General features: G+C 41.2%; 1 protein-coding gene and 1 non-coding gene across 4 annotated transcripts in view; both read right to left on the bottom strand.

The window, feature by feature from the left end:
* DNAJC16 (DnaJ heat shock protein family (Hsp40) member C16) overlaps positions 1-23,917 on the bottom strand; it is a 39,589-nt gene extending 15,672 nt beyond the window's left edge. Inside the window, exons 1-7 of one of the 3 annotated variants that reach the window (XM_040263995.1) lie at positions 23,234-23,917; positions 21,310-21,494; positions 16,838-16,904; positions 15,196-15,535; positions 4,325-4,509; positions 2,053-2,157; positions 732-890 (exon numbers count right to left, since the gene is read on the bottom strand). In XM_040263995.1, the coding sequence (XP_040119929.1) occupies positions 732-890; positions 2,053-2,157; positions 4,325-4,509; positions 15,196-15,535; positions 16,838-16,904; positions 21,310-21,494; positions 23,234-23,251 (1,059 nt within the window). In that variant the 5' untranslated portion in view covers positions 23,252-23,917. The remainder of the gene's footprint in view (positions 1-731; positions 891-2,052; positions 2,158-4,324; positions 4,510-15,195; positions 15,536-16,837; positions 16,905-21,309; positions 21,495-23,233) is intronic. The other 2 variants (XM_040263996.1, XM_040263997.1) reach the window with 2 other exon arrangements.
* On the bottom strand, positions 9,105-9,176 carry TRNAE-UUC. Its single transcript has one exon. It is a non-coding gene; the product is annotated as a tRNA-Glu (tRNA).
* Positions 23,918-25,106: the final 1,189 nt, after the last annotated feature.

The raw sequence follows: 25,106 nt of genomic DNA, 5'->3' as shown, positions 1-25,106 counted from the left end.
AGAATGAGATTATTGATTTTTTTCAAATAGGAGGCTTTTAGAGGTCAAAGATGACTATTATTTATTGTTCTGTTTTTGTGGTTACAGAGTACATAAAATTACCATTTTAACCATTTTCAAGTGTATGATTCTGTGGCATTAACCATTCACGCTGCTCTACAACCATCATCCGCCAGCCATCTCCAGAACTTTTTCGCCTTCCCAAAGTGAAATCGTGCTCCTTACACACTAACTCCCTATTTCTTCTTCCTCCAGCTTCTGGCCACCGCCATTCTACTTTCCGTCAAAAGATTACCTTTGTAAGCAGAATAGTACCAAATCAAATTTTTTAAAAAACTCATTTTTAAACTCTATGACTTTAAGAATTTCCTTCTGTGAAGGAAACAGTCACCCATTAGATTGAGAGCTGCTTGAGAAGTATCCTCAGTATTTAGTATACTGTCTGACATACAACAGACAGGTCTGAGATTTTTTGAAAGCTTTATTTTATTTATTTATTTAGGCTGCACCACAAGTCATGTGGGATCTTAGTTCCCTGACCAGGGGTCACATCTGTGCCCCCTGCAGCAGAAACTCAGAGTCTTAACCACTGGACTGCCAGGGAAGTCCCTGAAGGAAGAGATTAAAACTAGTTTCTTCTCCTCTCCTACTCTGCTCCATTTTGCTATTTGTGTATGACACCTTGAGAGAAAACGGGAGGGCCATCTTGAAACAAGGCGACACCCACGTACCTGGATAACATCTGCAGGCTTGTGGATGTGTTCTTTAAAGATCAGGATGGTGGGGGTATAGACATTGACGCTGTATTGCCTTGTCATCTCTTCTGCCCCTCTCAAACCGACATACACATATCCAAATGACAAGTAATCTTTGTGTGCGAAAGCAGTCAACTGTTAGGGAGTAACAGAGAAGAAGGAATGAAATTGGTGGCACAGCATCTAAATTAAGTGTGACCCGTCCTAACCAGTGGGTGGAGACGAATGCCAGCTTACGTGGGCCCACGCAGGCTGTGACGCCCTTGTACTCTTGTAGGAACTCTATGGTCCTTTAGGTGCAAAAACCACACCAATAAAGCTGAATAACAATTAACTCTGTTTTTCAGATAGAGCAAGATATTCATCTTACTGAGATCTGTACTGGGGGTGAGAGGTTTGAGGAATTACCTGTACCCCAACTGCTGTTTATTTTTTTAAACTGGAGTATAACCGCTTTATAATGTTGTTAGCTGTACAAGGTGAATCAGCTATGCGTATACACATATCCCCTCCCTCTTTGATGTCCCTCCGCCTCCCCCACCCCCAATCCCACTCCTCTAGGTCGTCACAGAGCATCAAGCCGAGTTCCCTGTGCTGTACAGCAAGTTCCCACAAGCTGCCTATTTTACACATGGTAGTGTATTCATCTCAAACCTAATCTCCCAACTCATCTCACTCTCCCCTTCCCCCGCTACGTCCACCCATCCATTCTCTACGTCTGCATCTCTATTCCTGCCCTGGAACTAGGTTCATCTGTACCATTTTTCTAGAATCCACATATATGCTATATATATTTCTCTTTCTGACTCACTTCACTCTGTATGACAGACTCTAGGTCCATCCATGTCTCTACAACCTGTACCCCAAGGGCGTAAGATGGCCGTGACCATGCCAACGGTTAAGCACTTTCCTCTCCCATCTCCTTCACAGTGATAATCAGAGGTGTGCAAGTGCAGTACAGAGTATCATTCAGAGAGCAGGTTTGGAATCAGGCTTCAAAGGAGTCAATATTCAACCCACTGCAGGGAGACCTTGGGCAGGTTATACAACCATATAAACTTCAGTATTCTGGTCTATAAAATAGGGATCACAATCTGTACTGTTGGGTTCTTCTGAAGATTAACTGCTATTGTGTGTGTGGAAAGTGCTAGCCTAGTAATAGCATCAGTAGGTCCTCAACGTACGGTGCTTTAAGGCAAATTGTTGGTCTTCAAACATTTCTCATGGGGTGAGCTATTACTTATAAAATGGAAAATCACCAAAATAAGAGGAAACATTACCGGGACACCTAAAGTACCTTGTAGAGCAGTGGTATGGTGGGCATTTGGTCAAACAGGAGGACACGTGGTTTATTCTCTTGCTGCCAGCCAGAGAGGAACCTGACATAATTTTTGTTTGTAACCTTGAATTGAAAAGAGGATGTCAGTTACAACATTTAATTCTTAACAGTTATAATCCAGTCAGGAGATAAACAGAATCAAATAAGGGTAAAAGACTGTTTTGTAAAAAATAAAAAATGCAGGCAACTAATCTTTTTGCCTTCATTTAACTAAAATTAATTAAATATTAATTTTAACATAAATATTGATTTCATATTTTCATGTGATCCAACTCATACAGACTGAAATCATAATCTTTCTGAAGTTATTACTGACCATATCATAAAAAAATTGAGCTTTTGAAGCTGGTTTGCTTAGTTATAGATGACTTTTTAGTTTAAGTCAATGAAATAATTGCTCTTTCAAAATGACTTAAATAAAAATAAGTGGGCCCACCCCACCTCTATATTACATAATTTCATTCATTGCCATCTGAATTGCTACTTTAAAAAAAACTTTTAAATTACAGTATAACTTCTTTCCAATGTTGTGTTAGTCTGAATTGATACTTATGTGCTTCCCTGTTTATGCCTTAAAATAATCCTGAGAAAACAAAAACATGAGTAAATTACTTTCTAGAAAATTTTTATCACAGGTCAAAATTTATCTTTCAACTGTGCTCCTGGAATGATCTATATAGAACTTCAATCTGATCATTTCACTCCACTGCTCAGCCTCTTTCAATGGCTCTATCACCTGCAGGCCAAGCCTCTTTAAAGGAGACTCTCATGGTGAGATTCCCCTGTTCCTTCCCCATTAACTAGTTTAGCCTGTCCTCTCCCACTCACTAATGACTATTTCATACAAAACAGGCTGTCTCATGTTCCAGACCTCTGCCTGCCTGAACTCATTCCTTACTTCACTTTCCTCACCCAGCAAACTCAGTACAGGGGTCACTTCTGCCAGGAAGCCTTTCTCAAGTCTCTAGGATGGACACTCTGCATGAAGGATGGAAACAGTCACCATTAGATCGGGAGCTTCTTGAGAAGTATCCTCAGTACTTAGCATAGTGCCCAACATACAACAGGTATTTGGAAAGGTCTGAGGACCTACCAAGACAGCCTGTCACGGTTTTAGGAGGCTACAGTGCACTCTGACAATTTCAAGCTAACTCCAACAAATGTTTCTTTTGTGGGAAATGATCCTGGTGGGACAGATTGTGTAGGAATAGGATAGAAACAGCTGGGTGTTTAACTCTTCTTGTTATTATTAAATCAAAAATCATTAAGAAAAAAAAAATTACTTATTTTTTAATTGAAGGATAATTGCTACACAAAATTTTGTTGTTTTCTGCCAAACATCAACATGAATCAGCCACAGGTATACATATGAATTATTTTCAAGTAAAGCAAAATAGGAATCCTGTTCTAACCTAAGAAACTGAGGGAAAAACGCTTCTTAAATATAAAAATCACAGTTTCGCTTGCATGAACTCCTTGTGCCTAGTTTCTCCAGCTCAGTCTTTTGTTTGTGAAATTTATTCATACTGTTGCATCATATGTGCTTTGAAAGTTCCAAAAACAACATCTGATTTCATGGAATCTAGTGCTTTCAATAGCTAGGGTCCTTAGATATATAACCAAATAGAACTTAATTTGAATACTCTCTTAAGAAAAGTATCTTCAAATGAACAAATGCATGAAGCTGGAAAGAAACTCTTCATCCTATGCTGTGATCTAACTTTTTGTTGAGAAAATAAGACGAACTCTCACTTTAGGCTCAGATTCCTATGACAGGAAGGGAAGGGAAGCTTTCCTGGTGGCTCAGATGGTAAAGACTCTGCCTGCGATGTGGGAGACTTGGGTTCTATCCCTGGGTCAGAAAGATCCCAAGGACAAGGAAATGCCAATCCACTCCAGTATTCTTGCCTGGGGATCCCATGGATGGAGGAGCCAGGCAGACTATAGTCCATGGGTTCGCGAAGAGTAGGACACGACTGAGGGACTTCCTACAACAGCATCAGTCTTCCCAGTGGTTGTAACAGGGATAATCCTTTCAGTCTCTCCACTTCACCTATTTCAATTTTCAGCCTCTAGCAGACTTCATTTAAATGATTTAGTCTGAGCAATTAATTAATATGTGTCTTGTCCTGCTCAAAATGAAACTCAGGTCTGAGGATGACCGAGGGTTGAGTTCAGAGCAGCCAGCAATCCTAGGTGCTCTTAAACTACTTCTAAGCCACATACTTACTTTCTCCACCAAGTTCCCTGGAAGCAGACTCTCTACAAACTGCCGAAGGTTCTCATGGACAACTGCATTGTGGAAGAAGGAGATCTTCCCATTTATGATTCCGAGGATCGAGGGTGTGCTGTGTGCTCCCAGGTGATGGGCCAGGCGTCGCTCGTACCCAGCGTGGACCACGCCAATTCCTACTCCTGAAAAATACAAAGACCTCCATGAAGGCCTTTTATGCCCCTGTGGCAGGTGAAAAAGTGTTGCTAAGTAATTTTCTGGTGTGAACCTGAAATCCTGACTTAGTAGGAGGGGATAACTTTCCCGACAGACTGTCTAGCATCGCTTCACTGTTGGAATTCTAAATTGGTTCAATTTTTCTGCAAAGCCATCTGGCAATGTTTAAGATGAGCTACAAATCTTTTTATCTTTTAGTCTGTTGTTTCTAATTTTGGGAGTAGATCAAGAAGAAATACTTCAAAAGAAAAGAACAACCTGTCCACAATGGTCCTATTCATAAAGGACACCATCTGTAAACAATTCAAGGGTTCATCGACTTGGCAATGGTTGAAAAAACCCTAGGATTTGTTGATAAGCTAGAATCAGTCTTCTCACTCTTCAGAGCATGTCTCCCTTTTATTTTATAGAGATGTTACACAGATTCTCAGAGAGAGAGATTAGGTAAAAATCATTAGGCCCTATCCCATATAACTACTGTTAATATGTTGGTATCTGTTTGTATCTTTTCTTATACAAATAAGTGTGTATGTGTTTGTCTACACATAAAATGGGATCATCTGATACCTATTTCACTTTAGTGTTTGAATAACTTTTCTTGTCTTTCATTCAAACAATATATTTGGACGGCTAGATCCTTTGCTAAACATTGGAGATACATTAAATGTTAATAGCCAGTAAATATTCTTTTTTCCCTGGGATGTCTAACAGACTTCTAAGTTTCAAAAACAAACCCCTCATCTTCTTTCTCAAACCTGATCCACCCGGGCTTTCACCATTTCCATCGATGGTGGTTCCTTCCTGTTACTCAGGACTTTTGTCTTAAGGGTCATCTTTGACTCCTCTCATCTCTCACACCCTACATCCAGTCTGTCAGCAAGCCCAGTGGGTTCTGTCTTCAAAATACAGTGGGAGTTCAACTGTTTTTCTCCACTTGCACTGTATCCTGTCTCTCGGTCATCTTTCTCTCTCTCTCCCAAGCTGCTGTAATAACCTCCTCAACGGTGTCTTGTTTCTCCTTGTCTCCCCACACTTTCTGTCCTCAGTATGGTGGCCAGACGGTCCCTTCTAAAACATAAACAACAGATCATGTCATTCCTCTGCCCAAATTTGGCACAGACTCCTCATTTCACTCAGAATAAAAGTCAGTCTTCACCAAGGCTGACAAGACCCTCTGTGATTTGGCCATTGGCCCCCTTCCTCTCCCACTCCTCATGCTCACTTACTCCAGCCCCTGGTATCCCTGCTCTTCTTGAAACACACTGGCAGGTTCCTGCCTTTGGCTTCAGCGCTGGCTGGTCCTTCTGCCTGGAGGGCACATCTCTGGACATCTGAGTAGCTGACTCCTTCACCAACTGCAAGTCCTTCTCAATGAGGCCGAGCAGCTCCCATGTTGAAAACTGCTCCCCCACATGCAGGATCCCCTTCAGCCTACTTGGCATGTCTTGAGCCCTTTCCAAGTTAGGCAGCATGCATACAGCTTTAAAGATGTTATCACTGTTCACACCAGCAAACCCTGAGTGGTAAGTATTGTCACCTTCATGGATGAGCAAGCTGGTACTTGGAGAGGCTGAGGAAACCTTCCTGGAACCACAGTGTACAGTAGGACCAAGATTTGAACCCTGGTTCAAAGCTGACCTGCAGCTGACCACAAAGCCTGGTTCCTTCCTGTCCCCAGTAGGTTCTACCACTAGGTTCTGAATGCTGGAGGGATCAAATTCTTAGAGATGGACTCACCACCAATGACCTTACCAGGGACTGCTATATAGGCCAGAAGCCACCATATTAAATTGGTTCTGGAGAATATGCCTTTCCAGTAACTATTCAGAGGGGCTCCCTATCAGACTTTGGGACTAGAATCAGTAATCAGAACAGTGGCTGGTGGGCCCAGGATCAGGACAGGAGATGCAGGTCTTGGGAGAGCAAAGGAAACTGAAGAGATCTTTTGAGATTGCTGTTTATCCCACTCTCCCCTCCGATATTCCTGAAGCTCATTCTTTTAGCCCCTGCAGGATGCCTGCTCAGTGAGATCTTCCTCTTCTGCTGGATTTTTTTTTTTGGCTGCATCGTGAAGCATGTGGGATCTTAGTCTCCCAACTAGGAATCAAATCCATGTTCCCTGCAGTGGAAGCAAGGAGTCTTAACCACTGGACCACCAGGGAAGTCTTACTGCTTCCTGATTTAAAACTGAAGACTCTCACCCTGGCATTCCCTAGAGCCCAGCCTTTTTTTTTTTTTTAATCATACTCTACCAACCAGCTGACAGATTGTATATTTTGTTTGTTTCTTTGTGTCTCTTCACTAGAATATAAGCTCTATGAATGTAGGGGCTTGGGGCATTTTGTTTACTGCTTTATAATCCTTAGTATCTGGAATAGTTCCTGCCACTTAGTAGTCGTTCAATTTTCTAAAAACAAGTAAATGAATAAAGTATTCAAAGTCAGAACCAGACTCAAATCCCAGCTCTGCTATGCATTAGGTGTGCAATCTTAGGCAAGTCATTTAATGTCTCTGAGCCTCAGTTTCCTTATTTGAATAATGAAGATAAATTGTTGTGAAGATTAAATGATACACTGGGTTGGCCAAACAGTTCACTTTGGTTTTTCTACAAGATGTTATGAGAAACCCAAACAAACTTTTTGGTTAAGGCAATATAAAAAAGAACCTAGCCCAGAGCCTGGAATATTGCAGGTGCCTAATTAATTATAACTATTATTATCAGGTATTATTTCATCTAGACCATGTGAAGTCTGATCTACAGACTGTCTCTCATGTGAATGGAATTATAACCTCCACAAAACTCTCATACATGGAGTGGGATGAACCATGTCACACTTTCACTCTTTATGTCATCTTCCCCACAACATTCCTATACTCCCATCAATATAGCTTTTTTCTGGTTAAAACAGAATACAAGTGATCGGCTTCATTTATCTTACTTAAAATTACCACTGAGTTCTTGGAATTACCTACATCACCTTCATTGTAGCCTTTCTCAGCCTATAAAGGCTATTTCTTCGGATCATTTCTACAAAGCACTTCGATTCTTAATATTATCATCCCATTTCTAAATTCTGGAAGAATGCTACTTCTTTCCTATAGATTAATTATCACATAAACTAGAATAGCATAAAGAATGATACACATTTGATAGTTAAAATTGTGGCATCTTTCCTCCTGAAAAGATATTTAAGAATATAACAGGAATTCCAAAATTCTCTGAAGTCCAGACCCTAATCCTTCCCTCGCTCCCCATCCAAGCTGGGAAGAAAGAGTCGGAAAAGTCAGCAGCACTGTTTTCTCCCTGAGATTCAGGCTGGGAAATGACTGTGATGACTGGTGGTGACTTAGCGTCTCTGAATCACAGTGCACAACACGGTTTTTATGACTCCTCCTCTTGCCTTCAAACTCTCTACACTCCAAAGTTCTGGGTTCATAATGCAAGCTCAGCTGGGCCGACAGAAGTACAGCTCATCTATTCTTATCTTGAGTCAGCATAACCTGGCTGGATGACAAGGACACACCAGTCTCTAGACAAATCTGAGTTGCAAATTTAAAAGAAAGGCAAAGCGGATGTGACTTTTTTTCAGAACCATTTGGTTTTTCTATGGATCGATGTTTCTGGCTAATTTGCAGATCCTGGGGAATTAAAATATAAATACTCTCTCCTCTTTTTGAGTTTGTAAGACAGTGTTTTTTTCCGTAAAGTACTAAAGATCTCTACTTTGAGGCATCAAATTATATTTGCTTTTATTATGCCATCTTAAATACGTATCCTATCTTTAAGGGAAATTCTCTCATCTCCCTCTCTCTTGCATACAGATATTCATCTTTCAACTTTTCCATATGCCTAAAGGGATGGTACAGAGCCAACTGGAAGAACACGACACTGTCAAATCTGGCTAAATACAAATCTGTCAATAAACTACTAAGATGAAAAATGATGTGAAATAACACAAAATCAAGAACATGGAGTTTCAGTAGGAGAAAATAAAAAACTTTACCAGTATCTAAGCAGAACCTACACAAAAGAAGTTGTCATACACTTGGCTACTTTTAGGAATAACTCTTTGAAAGAGAGAAATTATCTGATTTCAAGACACCAACCTCCTTGATACCCTGGTAACTGTTGGCACCTCCCAGGGGGCACTGTGTATGCCACGGTGATTTAGGTCTGTCTCTTACGTGTGCTTCCTGGGGTAAGGACTAGGTTTTACTTATTTCTGAGCAGTGCAGCACAGTGGTTAAGAGTGAACTCTGGGGTCAGACTTTTGGGTCCATACCTTAACACTGTGGGTTATGAACAGTGTGACCTCACTTGTTCTTTAACAAGTGAGCCTCACTTTCCTCATCTGTAAAACAGGCATAATCATAGTCTTTCTTTCATTGGATTACTCTGGGAATAAAGACAATCCAAAGTATTTAGCACAATGCAAAATAAGTAAAATGCTAAAAAAACAAAACAAGCAAACAAAAAGACTTATTAGTGTAATATAGTACTTGGTCCATTAAGAAAAGTTTTTTTTTTTTTCTCTGTGCCGTGTGGCTTGCAGGATCTTAGTTCCCTGGCCAGGGATTGAACCTGGGCTTTGGCAGTGAAAGTGCCAAGTCCTAACCACTGAATCGCCAGGGAATTTCTAAGACAAATGTCTTAAATGAGAACATGGATGAATTCCTTATCATTTTCTACTTACTCCTATAGTACCGTACTATTCTGTACACGCACGTGCGAGGCTGCTGTGAATTTCCTGAGTGTCTGTTTTCTCTTCCCAGTAAGAGTAAGATCCTCAAGGTCAACAGCAGAGCTGACTATTTCTGGGCCTTCCTCCACAGCATGGCAGTCTATAAACGTGGTCTGCTTTTGCACACTAGTTATTACCAAACGGCACGACTGTAGATTCCACCTAAATAGCTACAGCAGTTCTGCTCTGGGTGAACTGTTTCATTTCCTTCATTTACTACAATTCAGGCATTTTATGTTATTTTGAAATCATGTCCAGGCTTCCCTAGATCACAGTTAATCTTTAGGACTGTCTGCTTTTTCTGTCAACTCGGAATAGAAACATTTTCTACAGTAACTGTCTTAAAGGATAACACTGCCTTGCTTGGACAGGGAGTGGCCATGGATATTGTCAGGATCTCATCTCAGTATAATCCAACTGTAACCAAGTGGAACTTGAGTGTTAGGAATCTGCAACGAATCTGAATGTTCCAAAGAGGAAAACTAAACCGATCTAATACATTTAGTCAAATCCCACTTTCTAGGGGACCTGGGAAGTGAAGCGCGGGAACAGATTAAATATTCTTAAACATTACTTCTATGAATCCAAATCCATCTTCTTCCATCCTTGTCATTTGGAGTCCTGACTTATTAGGATTATTTGTTGTTCAGTTGCTAAGTCATGTCTGACTCTTTGCGACCCATGGACTACTGCACGCTGTCCTCCACTATCTCCTGAAGTTTGCTCAAACTCATGTCCATTGAGTCAGTGATGCTATCTAACCATCTTATCCTCTGCCACCCCCTTTTTCTTTTGCCTTCAATCTTTCCCCACATTCGGGTCTTTTCAAACGAGTTGGCTCTTCACATCAGGTGGCCAAAGTATTGGAGCTTCAGTTTTACCATCAAGCCTTCAATGAATATTCAGGGTTGATTTCTTTCAGAACTGACTCATTTGATCTCTAAGCTGTCCAAAGGACTCTCGGGAGTCTTCTCCAGTATCACAATTCAAAAGCATCAATTCTTTGGTGCTCAGCCTTCTTTATGTTTCAACGCTCACATCCGTACATGACTACTGGAAAAACTATAGCTTTTGACTATACGGACCTTTGTTGGCAAAGTGATGTCTCTGCTTTTTAATATGCTGTCTAGGTTTGTTGTAGCCTTCCTTCCAAGAAGCAAGTGTTTTTTAATTTCATGATTTAAAATTTTCTAAGTTTTAATTTAGGATTATAGAGCACAACAATCCCAAAGGATGGCAAGACCTTCAATCATCACAGACTTAAGGACCCTGAAAAGCAGCGGAGCATCCTGTTCACCGCGTGGATTACAGAGCCAGTCTCCCTGGGCTTGAATCCCAGCTCTGCCATGTACCAACTGTGGGACCTTGGAAGAGGTACCAAAATGAGCCGAGTCTCTATAAAAGAGAGATGACAACGGCACTCTCCTCAAAAAGAGTTGTTTATGAGTTGACACTTACATTAGTGCTTGGCATACAGTAATAATACAAGCTATTGAGAGAGTCATTTCCTAGGCAGGTTGATAAGAAGTCTAGGGGTCCCCAAGGGGAGAGGGGTCTGGAATTCTCAAGGAGGAAGAAAGGACAAACTATTTTGTCCCTCTACATTCCTTAGGATTATATAACAATAATGTATCCTGCTTGAGGACAGTCTCCGGAAAAAAACTTTCTGGCTAATCCTGTTATCTTAAAATGTAAATTATGGGAGTAGGTCTAGTAAGGTCCTTACAACCTCCAGACATTCTTTTGATTCACTGTAATAACTAATTAGAGAGTATATAATCCTATTGCTAACACTAGCAAGGGCGTACTCTTTCTGCCCGCTTCTGATGCCTATGTCAGAAGCTTTATCTCCTTTAGACTTTAATAAAACTTTATTACACAAAGCTCTGAGCGATCAAGCCTCGTCTCTGGCGCCGGATTGAATTCTTCTCCTCCGGAGGCCAAGAATCCTGGTGTCTTTTTGTGAAACAATATTTCACTACGATTGTTATATTATTATTATTATTATGCTTCTATTATTATACTATTAGTGTCATGTCACCACACTTGGTAGTCCAAACCACAATCATTACTCAGAACAACTTCTCCCAATTCAATTCTTCCCTGTATCCTCTGCCCACTCAGTAGCTCAAGTGAGAATGCAGAGTCCATTTTGACCCCCTCTCTTTTCCTCAGTTCTTACATTCAAATGGTCCCCAGGTGCCAGGTCCTCCTATGATCCTTCTCTCAAAATATCCGATACCGGTTCCCCCTCTGTTCCTACTGACCGAGCTCAGGCCAATGGTTGCTGCCTTGCCAGGACTGGTAACCTTGTTGCCTCTGTTCTCACCTTCTTTGGTTTATACTTCATGCAGCTTGAACTGTTAGCTTTCTAAAGCACAGATCTGATAGGATCATTCTTGGCTCTATTACATACTATAAAGTAAAGGCCAGCTTCCTTGGTCTGGACTTGAAGGCTTCTTACCACCTGACTCCCAGGTTGCTCCTCCTGCTTTCTCCCCTCTCATCTGCACTCAGTCACCCCTTGCTACTGGCTATTTTGCTTCCTGTCTGCGTTGTTCCCTCTTGCCTGAATGCTACTCCTCCACTTCCTGTCCGGTCAGGTGGCACTAGTTGTAGAGAATACGAGCCTGCCCATGCAGAAGATGCAAAAGACACAGGTTCAATCCCTGGGTTGGGAAGATCTCCTAGAGGAGGAAATGGCACCCCACTCCAGTATTCTTGCCTGGAAAATCCCATGGGCAGAGGAGCCTGGTGGGCTGCAGTTCATGGGGGTCATGAAGAGCTGGACATGATTAAGTGACTGAGTACAAAACTTCTAATCATCTTTCAAGACTTAGCTAAAAATAAGGAAAAACTCAGTGCTTTATAGTCTGTGAGCTGTAGAAAACTAACATTAGAAAAGATTTTAAAAAGGAATTTGCAAAATAGGTGCTTTCAAAAACTTAATGCTGGTAAGCCAGAAAACTCAGTTAATCAAAAATTCTCTAAAGCTCACTGATTCAGTTCAGTTCAGTCGCTCAGTCGTGTCCAACTCTTTGTGACCCCATGAACCGCAGCATGCCAGGTCTCCCTGTCTCTCACCAACTCCCAGAGTTTACCCAAACTCATGTCCATTGAGTCGGTGATGCCATCTAAGCATCTCATCCTCTGTTGTCCCCTTCTCCTCCTGCCTTCAATCTTTCCCAACATGATGGTCTTTTCAAATGAGTCAGCTCTTCACATCAGGTGGCCAAAATATTGGAGTTTTAGCTTCAACATCAGTCCTTCCAAAGAACACCCAGGACTGATTTCCTTAAGGATGGACTGGTTGGATCTCCTTGCAGTCCAAGGGACTTGCAAGAGTCTTCTCCAACATCACAGTTCAAAAGCATCAATTCTTCTCCGCTCAGCTTTCTTTATAGTCCAACTCTCGCATCCATACATGACTACTGGAAAAACCATAGCCTTGACTAGATGGACCTTTAAGTATTCAACATGTATCAGGCACTTCATATATGCTTTTCTCATTTAATATTCATAACAATCCTGTTGGTTTGACATTATAACTCCAATTTAGAGTTGAAGAAACTGAGGCTAAGTAATCTGTCCAAGGACACAAAGTGTTATAAACGACACATCTGTGATCTGAAGACTGGTGCATCTGACTCCAAGGCACGTGGTCATGACAGTGATCACTGTGCTATGCTGTCTCACATTGTGTAAGTTCACATGTTGGCTCTGATCTGACCTTGGTGTACATGCATTACCATTCTAAATTATGCAATGGTCCAGTGTCTATGTTCTGCTATGGGATCTTAAGGTCAGCTCCTGGACCGAAGAGGTTAAATGGTTTCTAGCACATCACCCCACATGGCACAAAGTGTGACTGTGTTGTGTGATGAAGAAGCTGTCCAATCTGACAGCTGACCTGGGCCCCTCATTTATTCAGCAGGCACCACAGCAAAAATCTGCTGCTTACCACATGTGAGACCACGTGCTAAAACCCCATGTTCCTCAACTTCTAAGAACTTCTTGATTCCATCACAGGAAAGCATTATGGCATATCTGAGCACCTGAGTACCTCTGAACAGCAGGGTGAAATGTTCTGTTTCAGAATAATTGAACTGGTGACTTTCAGTGGTGCATGTTCTCCAGAGCAACCCGGGCCTCTCAGCCCCTCTGGTTATTAGTCCCTTTCTAGTTACTCAAGAATAGGTCTGCTAGGGAAGGGGTTCCCAATCCCCAGGCCGTAGACTGGTATGAACTGGTACCGATTTGTGGCCTGTTAGGAACCAGGCCACACAGCAGGAGGTGAGCAGTGGGTGAGGAAGCAAGCAAAGCTTCATCTGTATTTACAATCGCTCCCCACTGCTTTCCCATCACCCCCAGATGGGACCATCCAGTTGCAGGAAAACAAGCTCAAAAGTGAACAATAAATGTAATACCCTTGAATCATCCTGAAACTATCCTCGCTTCTTCTCTCTCAGTCTATGGGAAAAACTGTCTGCCACAAAACCAGTCCCTGGTGCCAAAAAGGCTGGGAACCACTGTGCCAATGACTTCCCTGGTGGTTAAGAATCTGCCTTCCAATGCAGGGGACACAGGTCAGGGAACTAGGATCTCAAATGGCATGGAGCAACTAAGACTGTGCAGTGCAACTACTGAGCTTCATGCTCTGGAGCCTCTGTGCTGCAATGAAAAGCCCGAGAGCTGCAATTAAGATCCAACACAGCCAAATAAATCGATGTTAAAAAGAAAACAAAGACCTGGACCTTCCCTGGTGGTTCAGTAGTTAAGACTCTGGCTTTCCAATACAGGGGTTGTGGGTTCTATGCCTGATTGGGAAACTAAGATGCCACAAGCCACATTGTGCAGCCAAAAATAAAAAAATAAATATAAGTAGGCCTGCTAATGCCTACAAAACAGACATACATTTAATTTAGTAATTCCAACTTTTATAAGTTATTAAAATAAATACCCTCCCCGGATAACTAAAATTTTCCTGGAGCTAAGTGATATCTCTGAACAAAAGAAAGGCTAATCTGTGATGGAGAGTGGTAACCTATGACAATTAGAATATTATTTGTTACAGGTGGAGCTATTTGCCCCCAAAATGCAGAGGTTGACCCTCTAATCCCCAGTACTTCTGAGTGTGATTATATTTCGAGATGGGGCCTTTAAAGGGGTAACCGAGTTAAAACGGGGCTTGAGGGAGACCTGAACTCCACCCCTGGGTTGGGAAGATCCCCTGGAGGAGGGCATGGTAACCCACTCCAGTATTCTTGCCTGGAGAATCCCATGGACAGAGGAGCCTGATGGGCTATAGTCCATGAGGTTGCAAAGAGTTGGACATGACAAGTGACTAAACACAGGGTCACAGAAAGAGAGTATGAGATACCAGACCCAAACACACAGACACAGACGAAGTTGGCTACCTGCAAGCCAATAAGACAGGCTTCACAAGATGGCAAACCTGTTGACACCTCGATCTTGAGCTTTTAACCTTCAGAACTATGGGAAAATAAATTTCTGCTGTTTCAGCCACTCTGTCTGTGGTATTTTGTTATGGCTCCCCTAGCAAATTAATATACAGAGTGAACTCACAAATACCATAAGGATAACCTACCAGCATGAAGACTGGTACTTGAGGGCTGCTCTGCTCAACCGATAATCTTGAAGTTTCTCCTCTATATCAGGCCCTCAAATAGATGTCAGGAGACCATACAGACTTCAAGTTAGTAATGAAGAATGAAAGTGGCTTACCCATTTCCCCTCTGAAAATGTGTCCTCAGAAAACTCCAGTCACCATGAATTTCTGAAGAGAAATCACACTAACTGTTCCTTCTCTCCAATACCCCCCAAAATTCAAGAGACATAAAAGTTACCTTCTCTTATATAAATGTCTTCCAAGGAATAAAATGCTCTTACCCAAACCTTCGAGTTCTTGAACTACTTCTTTCCAGACAGGCTCAATGTGGATACAGCTGAAGCACCAGTCTGAGGTAATCTTAATGAGGTAGGGTTTCTTGAAGCTGTCCGGAACCACTTCATTCACGTAGTGTGAAAAGTGCAATAAATACTTCTCATCAATTGAGTCCCGCCGTTCGGAATTAAAAGGGAACTGAAAAAAAGATTCGTCGAAATAAAAATTCTCGTGGAAGTGGCGGAAGCGATACTCTCGCTGCTGCTGTTGCTTCTGGTAGCCCTGGCTCTCCCCAGCATCTCCATAGTGGTCATAATGTGATCTCTTTTCTTCATTGGAAAGAATCTACAAAGAAAGGGGAAGAAAATAAGAAGTCCAGAAAATAAAACAGCAAAAAAAAGGGCCACACAAAGGACTTTCCTGTAAATATTTACCTCTGAAGATAAAGGAAGAAAATAAATGTAAAGATACAACACAATTTGATATTTTAAATGCAGTCACTCAACATACTGTGAAACTCTTAATAGAAAAATTAAGTATTTCAAGACCAAAATACTTCAACTGTGTAGCTAGCTACTCAGGCTCATCTTGGCTTTAAAGATTCTGAACTATCATAATACTAAACACATCAATAAATCAGAAAACTTTTTTTTTTTTTGCTGTGCCGTGGGGCTTGTTGGATCTTAGTTATCCGACTACAGACTGAACTCAGGCACTTGGTAGTGAGAGTGTGAAATCCTAACCACTGGATAGACAGGGAAGTCTTAAATTTAACATAACTTTGACATTAGGGCTCAGCCATGAGAATGTTGACTTAGTCGTATCATCTAAGTTGGAATAATTCATTCAAACGAACGTTATGAAAAGTTGTGAACACCAAAAAGTAGCTATAGGGTTGAATTCTGTGATTGTATGTTAGCTGACTCTTACTGAGAAATAACTTTGAAGTCTAATTCAAGAACCTATTTTAGGATGAAGCATCATTCTATGAGCTAAGCACTTTCTGTTGAAGAACATTACCCTAACACAAATCAGGAAGCCATGGACTTATCTTTCTTACATATTCCACATGAACTTACTTAAGCTGATATGTTGGAAAACTGTTAAAAACCTCGTGTTTAAATGTATTTGTAACCTTGAGTCACTTTAACAAATACAGGCAAATTGGTCTGTGTTTCTTTAATGTAAGTTTCTAGTATGCATATGTGCTCAGTCACTAAGTCATGTCTGACTCTTTGCAACCCCATGGACTGCAGGCCACCAGGCTCCTTGTGTCCATGGGATCCTCCAGGCAAGAATACTGGAGTGGGCTGTTGTTTCCTCTTCCAGGGGAATCTTCTCGACCCAGGGATCAAACCCGAATCTCCTGTGCTGCCAAATTGAGCATGTGACATAAGGAAGTCGACATTCAGGGTTACTCTAAAACTCCAATTAAAGCCTTTAAAATAGGGCAGTTTCTCTAAGAGCAGAGTGTGTAGGCACTGGTTTCAACAAATTGGATGTAGTAAAAAATGCTGTCTCTACCACTATTTAGACTGGGTCAAGGGCATGGGGAGCATACCCTTTCCAAGAGGACTTTACAAAACTGATCATCTAAGATAAATTTTACAAAAGCCAATAGATGCATCATAAAGTTTGACACGATACCTCGTAAGCCTTGCTAATTTGAATGAACTTGTCTTCTGCTCCAGGATCTTTGTTTTTGTCAGGATGCCTGAAACACAAATGGGCAGGTGGTGACGGTGGATTTAATGTTTTACACATGGTTAATTAACATCCTTGTACACAGAGTTCACTACGTTAGAGGCAAATGGAAGGGCATTTTGCTAGAACAGTTCCTTAAAAATAAGTGGGAGAAGCAATTAGTTGCTTCACGTGATTCCAGTAAATGAAACTGTGAAACAGGCAATTTCTTCCCACAGTGCTTTAGCCAGGCACATTTTCAAAGCACCAGATAGCGTTCTAGGCTTTCACTGAGGAAGGGTGGAATGTATATCTGTCTTTACACTGCTCTTGAACACCGTTGGAGCCCAAGGCTAAGGTCACTTATTAATAAGAACCAACTTCTTTTCCCAGGATGGCAGCATTTCATCCCAATGTTAGAATGATATCAATGTAGATGTTTCTTCTGACAACTCAGGTGGACAAAGCAGTTTTTAGGATACTCCATGAATCTGTAATAACCATGTTCCAAACAGTATCTTGTTGCTGATGTTCAAACTAGAACGTTTTAATTTTCAATATTATCTTGGTTATTCCATTTTGCCCCAGTGCCTTTTATTTACAAATAGATAATGATTTCAAGGTCACATGTTTTAAAAATGTGAGGAAAGTCTACAGTTTATGCAAAGTGATTTCAATTAATATTGGAACTAACATTTGCTATTATACACAGCTGGCAATTAACTGTATCTATCTTGCTGTCATATATTATTCTGTAATATTCTTATATTTACCAATTTCAGCTTTGGCTATTTTAAAGTCTTGGAAAGTAGGGGCCGGGTTTTACTTCCCTAGAACTCTCTAACATCTAAATCAGTGTTTTATACCAACTGATTTTTCAATGTTCATTTTATTAAGAGATTCTATTACAGAGCTTATTTTTTAAATAATCACTACTGCTAACTTCTAGTAAATTTTTTCTAGCAAAGGTTCTGGAAAGAGAAACAATCCACTGGGAAGCAAATGACTACTAAAAACAGTACCAAGCATATTTGAATAAGAAAATTTACAACTTGACCAACTTATTCTAGCAAGAGCATATTTGAATTATAATATTCTGACTTCTCTAAAAATAAAGGAACTTCAAATTGTTGGCTGGTGAATTTAAACATCGCTCCTCCCTTGAGTATTTAATCTTGTTATGAATATTAGTGGGAAAAAAACTCAGCTAAATGTGATGAAAATAATGATTTAAGGAAACAAGATGGTGGTTCCAGAATATGCTTCTGGGCGACCAAAGGAAAAAAGAAAAGCGCTTTCAATATTCAAACTCAGGCCGAAGGCTAAGAGGATAAAAATCATGCAACTGCACAAATGCAGATTTAACATACAGAACTCGGTAGGCGGGGGAAGAGAAGGGAAGAAGGGGCTTTTAAGGAGATTGAATCGAAGACAGAGTACTGGGGGCTGGATTAAAACCACAGATCCTGAAACAGAGGAAGCCAAGGCCCGAGGACAGGCAGGAAACCACGAGACCGTTTCAGCTTATAAGGAGTATTTTCCTGACTATGGGAAAATACCGCAAAGTTGAAAACATTTAGAAAAGGATAAATTCACCTCTAGGAAAGCACCATCCAATGCTATGTTCAGTATATAAGCAACATTTCAGACTACAATATAATGAAAGTGAAAGTGTTGGTCACTCAGTCATGTCTGACTCTTTGTGACCCCATGGACTGTAGCCCGCCAGGTTCCTCTGTCCATAGAATTCTCCAGGCAAGAACACTGGAGTGGGTTGCCATTCCCTTCTCCAGGGGATCTTCCCAACCCAGGGACTGAACCTCAGTCTCCTACGTTGCAGGCACATTCTTTACTGTCTGAGCCACCAGGAAAGCCCACAATACAATATGCAACTTTTAAATTTCAAAGTAAAGAAAAATTTGTATTTGGTATCCATTGAGCATCTACAAATAGGGAATAAAAACAAAGGTGCTACCTTTAAGGGACTAAAAACGAAGATAGAAAAAAATAATAAAGTATCAGACAAATCGATTTACTGTTTAGGGGACTGACCATGTTGTACCCATTTGCTTCAAATCAAATTTTATGATGCCTTTTTCTTGGGGTTGGAGGAGTTATTTTGCCAATGTAGGTGACACAAGAAAAGTACTTATGATAAGACAATTATTGGGAGAGAAATGTCATTTTTCTGAGATTAAAAAGGAATTTAAAATGGTTTTACCAAGCAAAGAGAAAGCTCTTGAACATGTTAAGTGTTAATCGCTCAGTTGTGTTTGACTCTTTGCAGCCCCATAGATTGTAGCCCACCAGGCTCCTCTGTCCAAGCGATTCTCCTTGGAGTATCTCCTTGGAGTTCTCCTTGGAGTAGGTAGCCCCGCTACTCCAGGGGATCTTCCCAACCCAGGGATAGAACCTGCATCTCCTGTACTGCAGGAAGACTCTTTACCACTGAGCCACCAGGGAAGCCCTGAGCAGGGTAAGAAATACTATTAAGTGATAAAACAGCAGGGGAAAGCTACAAATCAAATTCAGTAATTAACCATTCCCCATGGAGTAGCTCATTATGAAAAGTCAAACAAGGAAACTGCTATTTTTCAGTGTACAAGTGACCCTTGAACAACACGGGGGCTCAGATGAACTGCACAGTTCAAACTCATGTTGTTTGAGGGCCAACTGCATATGAAACCACTATGAAATGAAACAGTTTCAATGATAAAATATTACCAGAGCCTAAAAAGCAGAAAATAATAGTACAGTGAAAATATGAGGGTAAAGTGAAATTTTAGACTTTCACTAGATGATAGTTTATTTATATGTATGGTGACATAACACTCCTAAAGAGAATCTAATTAAGGAAGTGAAGCATATGATTCATTTAATTAATATTATAACAACTTTTTCAGCTCTGGAAGACAGAAAAGTCAAAGCTATACATTTTAATAGGATCCATAAAACCAAGCTACCATTTTTGCTTTTACGATTTTGTCAAAGGCTATACCTTGTTGAAAAGAATGTTGCTACCTCATGAATTAATCACAGATTTATGTATTTTGCTTTAAATACAAAGAGGCAAGAGACTGAAATGATGTAGTAAAGAAAGTGACTTTGCTGTAGAGTCCCTGGAGAGGCCATGCACAATCAGAGACTTCATTTTTAGTATCCAGTTCTGGGTATCTCATGATATGAATATGGTCTAAAATAGTCAGGTATTCAAAACATTCAAAACTATAGTTTAAACTACGTTTCACCTTTACCACCACCAACTGGATACTAAGATGCACTTTTCACTGAAGAATAATGGTATCAGGCAAAGTCAGGCACAGCCTGAGTTGTCATCTGCACGTGGCAGCTTTGCTGCTGTGTTAACTTCCTACCCACCCAGACTAACCCACTCACTCTCACTTCTGCCCAGATGGGCAAGTGATTAAAAAACAAAACCGCAATAAACCTGCTGGTGTAGAAGGTCAACCTATGGAACCAAGAGGAAATACAGACTTCCCAACTCTGAGCCTAGTTGCTCACCCAAAAAACAGGGACAGCAATATCTGCCCTCATGGGGGTAATAATAAGGCTTAAATGAGATAAAACAGTATAGAACCTGGAGCCTAGCATGCAGTTGGCGCAGGATGATGGCTCCCATCCCTAACTTTCTTTCCTTACTTGGTTGGTTCACCCAGCTTTTGTCACCTGTGTCTTCACTGTCCCTTCCTGCCCCGTGGCTCCCCTCCAGCTATATAATCCATCATTTCTACTGTCATGTCCAAGGCACTGATAATGTTTGTCCAAAATAAGCTTTAAATTCATTGCTTTCCTGCTAAATCACAAACACTGGCATATTCCCTAGCATATACAACATCTACAGGTAAAAATTAAGACTTTTCTATATGATAATTTTTTTAAGTAATGTACTCAGTTCCTGAATATTCTCTTTAAATTGAGAGCAAAAAGCTCTTACTATAAAAATTTTTTTTAAAGCTTAGAAATTAATAATCTAGAGAATAGGACTGGGTAGTGTTCCCTTTAGCAATGATACTCATGAAGAGTTACTTTATGAATAACATATCATGGGAAGGGCAGCTTATCTATTGTTGATTATATATATTTATACATATAATTTATATAATATATATTAAAATGTATTTATTAAAGTTCCCTCCTACTTACTTTAATATTAAATAAGCAAATAGTATCAAGGTGATTCTTTAAGCCAAAGAATTCCTAAAAGGGGTTTCATAGTAACTGGGCTTTGGATTCTAAAAAATTGTAGAATAACATGAATATACGTTCTCCCATATAAAATATGTTAGACAAACATATATTATATATTTAATGAACACAGAAACAGAGACAAATAAAAGCTAACCAGAATTTAGGCTTCATTCTCCTGCTAAAACTGCTTAGCTTATTTTAAACTTCTATTTCTTTGTTTCACCTACCATTCCCGGGCGAGCTTCTTATAAGCCTTTTTAATATCAGCCTGACTGGCTGTTCGGCTGACCCCTAGGACTCTGTATGGGTCAAAATCCAACGCAGACAGAATTTGCAGGATCAGAACCAGAACTATCAAGAATTGCCAGGAAATGCTCAACTTTTTCACTTCCATTTCTCTTCCTTTCCAGAGCTGAAATGATTGAAGAGGCAATAAGTTTCAGTGGTAGAAATCTGGACAGTCTGACTTTTTATGTAAAGGTATAAGATGTATAGATGAAAAACAAAACAAAAGATATTTTGCAGGAAAAGTACCAAGCTGTCTGACCCCACCTTCTTAAATGAACACCCTTGCTACTATTTTTGAATATCACAAATAAGAACTATTACAGACGAAGAGACGAGCAATAAGATAGCAACTCTCCAAAATCCTTGGATTAGAAAAGCTTGAGAAATGACTGAAAACAAATGAGATGAAGAAATAATAAGCAAACGCAAGAAAACATACATAGGGAAATCTAGGCAACTACATCTCTAACATACTATTTCACATATTATGACAGTTAACAGTTTAATCTTTATTTATTTAAAAAATTTCTTTGGCCACATCACACAGTATGTAGGATCTTAGCTCCCTAACCAGGGATGGAACCTGCACCCAATGCAGAGGAAGCATAGAGCCTTAACCACTGGACCAACGGGGAAGTTGTCTGACAATAATAGTTTAAACCTAAAATATGTGGTTAGAGAATCCCTTACTGAGCACTTGCTAAATAAATTCATGAAATCGTAAAATTTACTATATGCAAAACTACAAAATAAGATAGTTGTGATGTTCTTGGGAGTTAAATAAGTACAAAGATGAAAGTGAAATACTCTAAAATAAAACTGGAGTTATAACCTCACATGCCCCAATTCTCTTCTTTGTCACCATGCCTATTCAAACAAGAAAACAGGAAGCTGTCTTTAATCACTAGCAATACTGTAATTGTAAGTGGAGACCTCAGATGAGAAAAAGTGGTGAGAAGAGTTTTAGTTCGCCATCAGAGGGGCATTAATGGCAGAGACTGTAGACCAGGTATGGTCTTCAAATGTTAAAGCTCCATCTCTGCTGAGGGTAGTGACTGAGTTCACTGTGGATTTTGGAAGTAATCCTGTCAAGTTAACAAGGTAGTGCTCCATTGCACGGACATATTTACACACTCCAGGAGATCATGATCTTTGTGATATCACACAGTGATTTTTCAAAGGTCATATTTATCTTGTGTGTCAAAGTTGCTCAGTCCTGTCCAACTCTGCGACCCCATGGACTATACAGTTCATGGAATTCTCCAGGGGATCTTCCCAACCAAGAGATGGAACCCAGGTGTCCCGCATTGCAGGCAGATCCTTCAACATCTGGGCCATCAGGGAAGCCCCATATTTATCTTGGTTTCTCACAATCACTAACATCTTAAGGATCAAGCATCTAATGTGATATCTTACTTAAGGGAGGCAAAGCTGTAACAGTGTGGATTCTGGCAAGTGGGAGTCTAAATGCTACCTCGGAGTCTTCACCAAAGACTAATCTGATGGCCACTGTTTAAGACCGAAAGCATGCCGAATAAAACCCTAAAACAAAAAGAAGCTTCTTATTTGTTAAGGCAACCTATAACCTATTCTGTCGTACAAAATACACACACAAAAAACTAAAAACTGAGAAGGCGATGTAGCTATTAGTTAAGCACATAGACTCTGGAATCAGACTAACATTGGGATCTGTCCTCCATCGCTTTATGACCTTGGACAAATTGCTTAAAACTTGCTAAGCCTCAGTGTCCTCCTTCATAAAATGGGTGAAAATAATACCACCTTGAAAGGCTCGACATGGGAGTTAAACGGTAAAGGATTTACTGAGCATGGGGTCAGCAGCCAATAAGCAGTATTTATTACCATTATTTTTTCTACCATGCAGTGCAACCAGTGCCTTATTCAACTGTGTCAGTCGCCTCCACTTAGAGAGCCCAAGTGCCGGGGCGCTGTGTTCTTTTGCTGACAGCTCGACCGTACCAGCCTCAGGACAGGAAACAACCTGCCCAACAGGTAGGTATCGCCCTCGGGCAGTATCCCCAGGACCAGGCAGACGCTCCCAGAGACATGCTTAGGTCTGAGCCCCGCCTCGAGCTCCCGCCGAACGTCGCAACCCTCCAGGAGACAGCCGCATCCCTCGCCGCCCCCGAGAGCCCTGGGTCTGGCCCTATCGGCTCCGGGTTCTCCCCGGGCCCAGCGGGGACCCGGAACGAGGAAGAACTGACTGGAGATCCCTGAGCCTGCCCGGCCCCGCCGCGTCCGCGGCTCCGCGCGTCACGCCGGGAAGGAGTTACCGGGAAAGGGCACCGGCCTAACCGGCTGCAGCGTCCGTGCTCCAGTTAGTCCGCCGGGCCGGGAGCCTCCGGTCCACACCAGCGCTCGCCGGGGCCTGGGGAGGGGAAAGAGAAGGGACGAGCCGGAGGGTAGTCACGTGATACTTAAAGGCCCGGCGCACCAAAGGCGAGGACAGAACAAGTCGAGGTCTTCTACTCTGTGAATCTGTTTTGACCCTTGCCACCCGCCGTCTGCGCGTGGACCTGGCACGGTTGCCATAGGAACGAGGAGCACTCTCCGGCAGGATCCAAAGGGAAGGTGGTGACCAAGGAGGCCGAAACGTGCCTCCTAGAGAGGCAAAGTCGCGATGCATGATGGGATGCCAAAAGACCTCCCCGATTCAGGGAGGAGTTTCCTCCTCTGCCAGGAGATGGCCCTTGTCTAGCAGCAGTTGCTAGGGTGGGGAAGCTTTCGCTGTTCCCTAGTCTCTTTAACCCTATTCTTAGACTCCGAGAGCGTCAGAGTTGGAAGGGACCTTAGGGATCGTTTCTAGTTCAACTCCTCCGTATCCTGATGGAGGAGACTGAGGCCCAGAGAGGAGTAGAGACTTGCCCAAGGCTTAGAATCCAGGTCACTTAATCCTATATCCCAAAAAAGCGATTTCCACTTTAGATAATGTGCTAGATCCTGTCCTAACCACGGGAAAAGGATGTGTGTGTGGTGATGCTGGGTGGGGAGGGCGATGGGGGAGAGGCACAAGTAAATGTGATAAGCTTTCCATGAGCCAATGACATAGATTCCTTGGGGATATGAAGATTTTATATTCTCCTGCCTTGCTTATTTACGCTTTATTTCCTTTGCATTTATCACTATCTAACATACTATATCTTTCATTTATTTATGCTGTTTATCACCTGTCTCCTCCTACTGGAATATAAGCACCTAAAAGCAGGACTTTTAAAGTCTCTTTTGTTCACCTCTATATTCTTGGTGCCTCTACAGACCTTGGCATAGATAGGATCTCAGTAAATATTCGTGGAATAAATAAGTGAATGGGGTTGAAGTTTAGCTGTTCAAGAGAATATATTCTAAAGTAGATTCCCAGTTGCGAGTGGACTTTGAGTTGGGTTGGGATTTAAACCTCTACTACTACTACCTCTGTGATCTTGAATGGTGACTTCACTTCCTAGAGCCCCAGAGTCCATGTCTGAAAAATAGGGGAAAAGAATCTCATCTCCCTGTAGGATTGTAGTCAGGGAGAAATTAGATAAAACAATGTAAAATGGCTTGCACAATGCTGGACTTAGCAATCGCTCAACAAACAGCGATTTTTTTCATATTTTTATGTTGTCTGTGAGAAGGTTTTTTAAAATATTGAAATATAGTTGACGTATGAGCAATTTTTAAAATGAGGAAATGAGCCGTACAAACTGGTAATTCAGAGGACAAGATTTCTGCTCGT

This window comes from Oryx dammah, unplaced genomic scaffold (genome assembly GCF_014754425.2).
Source record: "Oryx dammah isolate SB20612 unplaced genomic scaffold, SCBI_Odam_1.1 HiC_scaffold_21, whole genome shotgun sequence".
Classification (NCBI taxonomy): Eukaryota; Metazoa; Chordata; class Mammalia; order Artiodactyla; family Bovidae; genus Oryx; species Oryx dammah.
The sequence above is the reverse complement of the archived record's forward strand: the minus strand, read 5'-3'. Positions and strand labels throughout refer to the sequence as shown.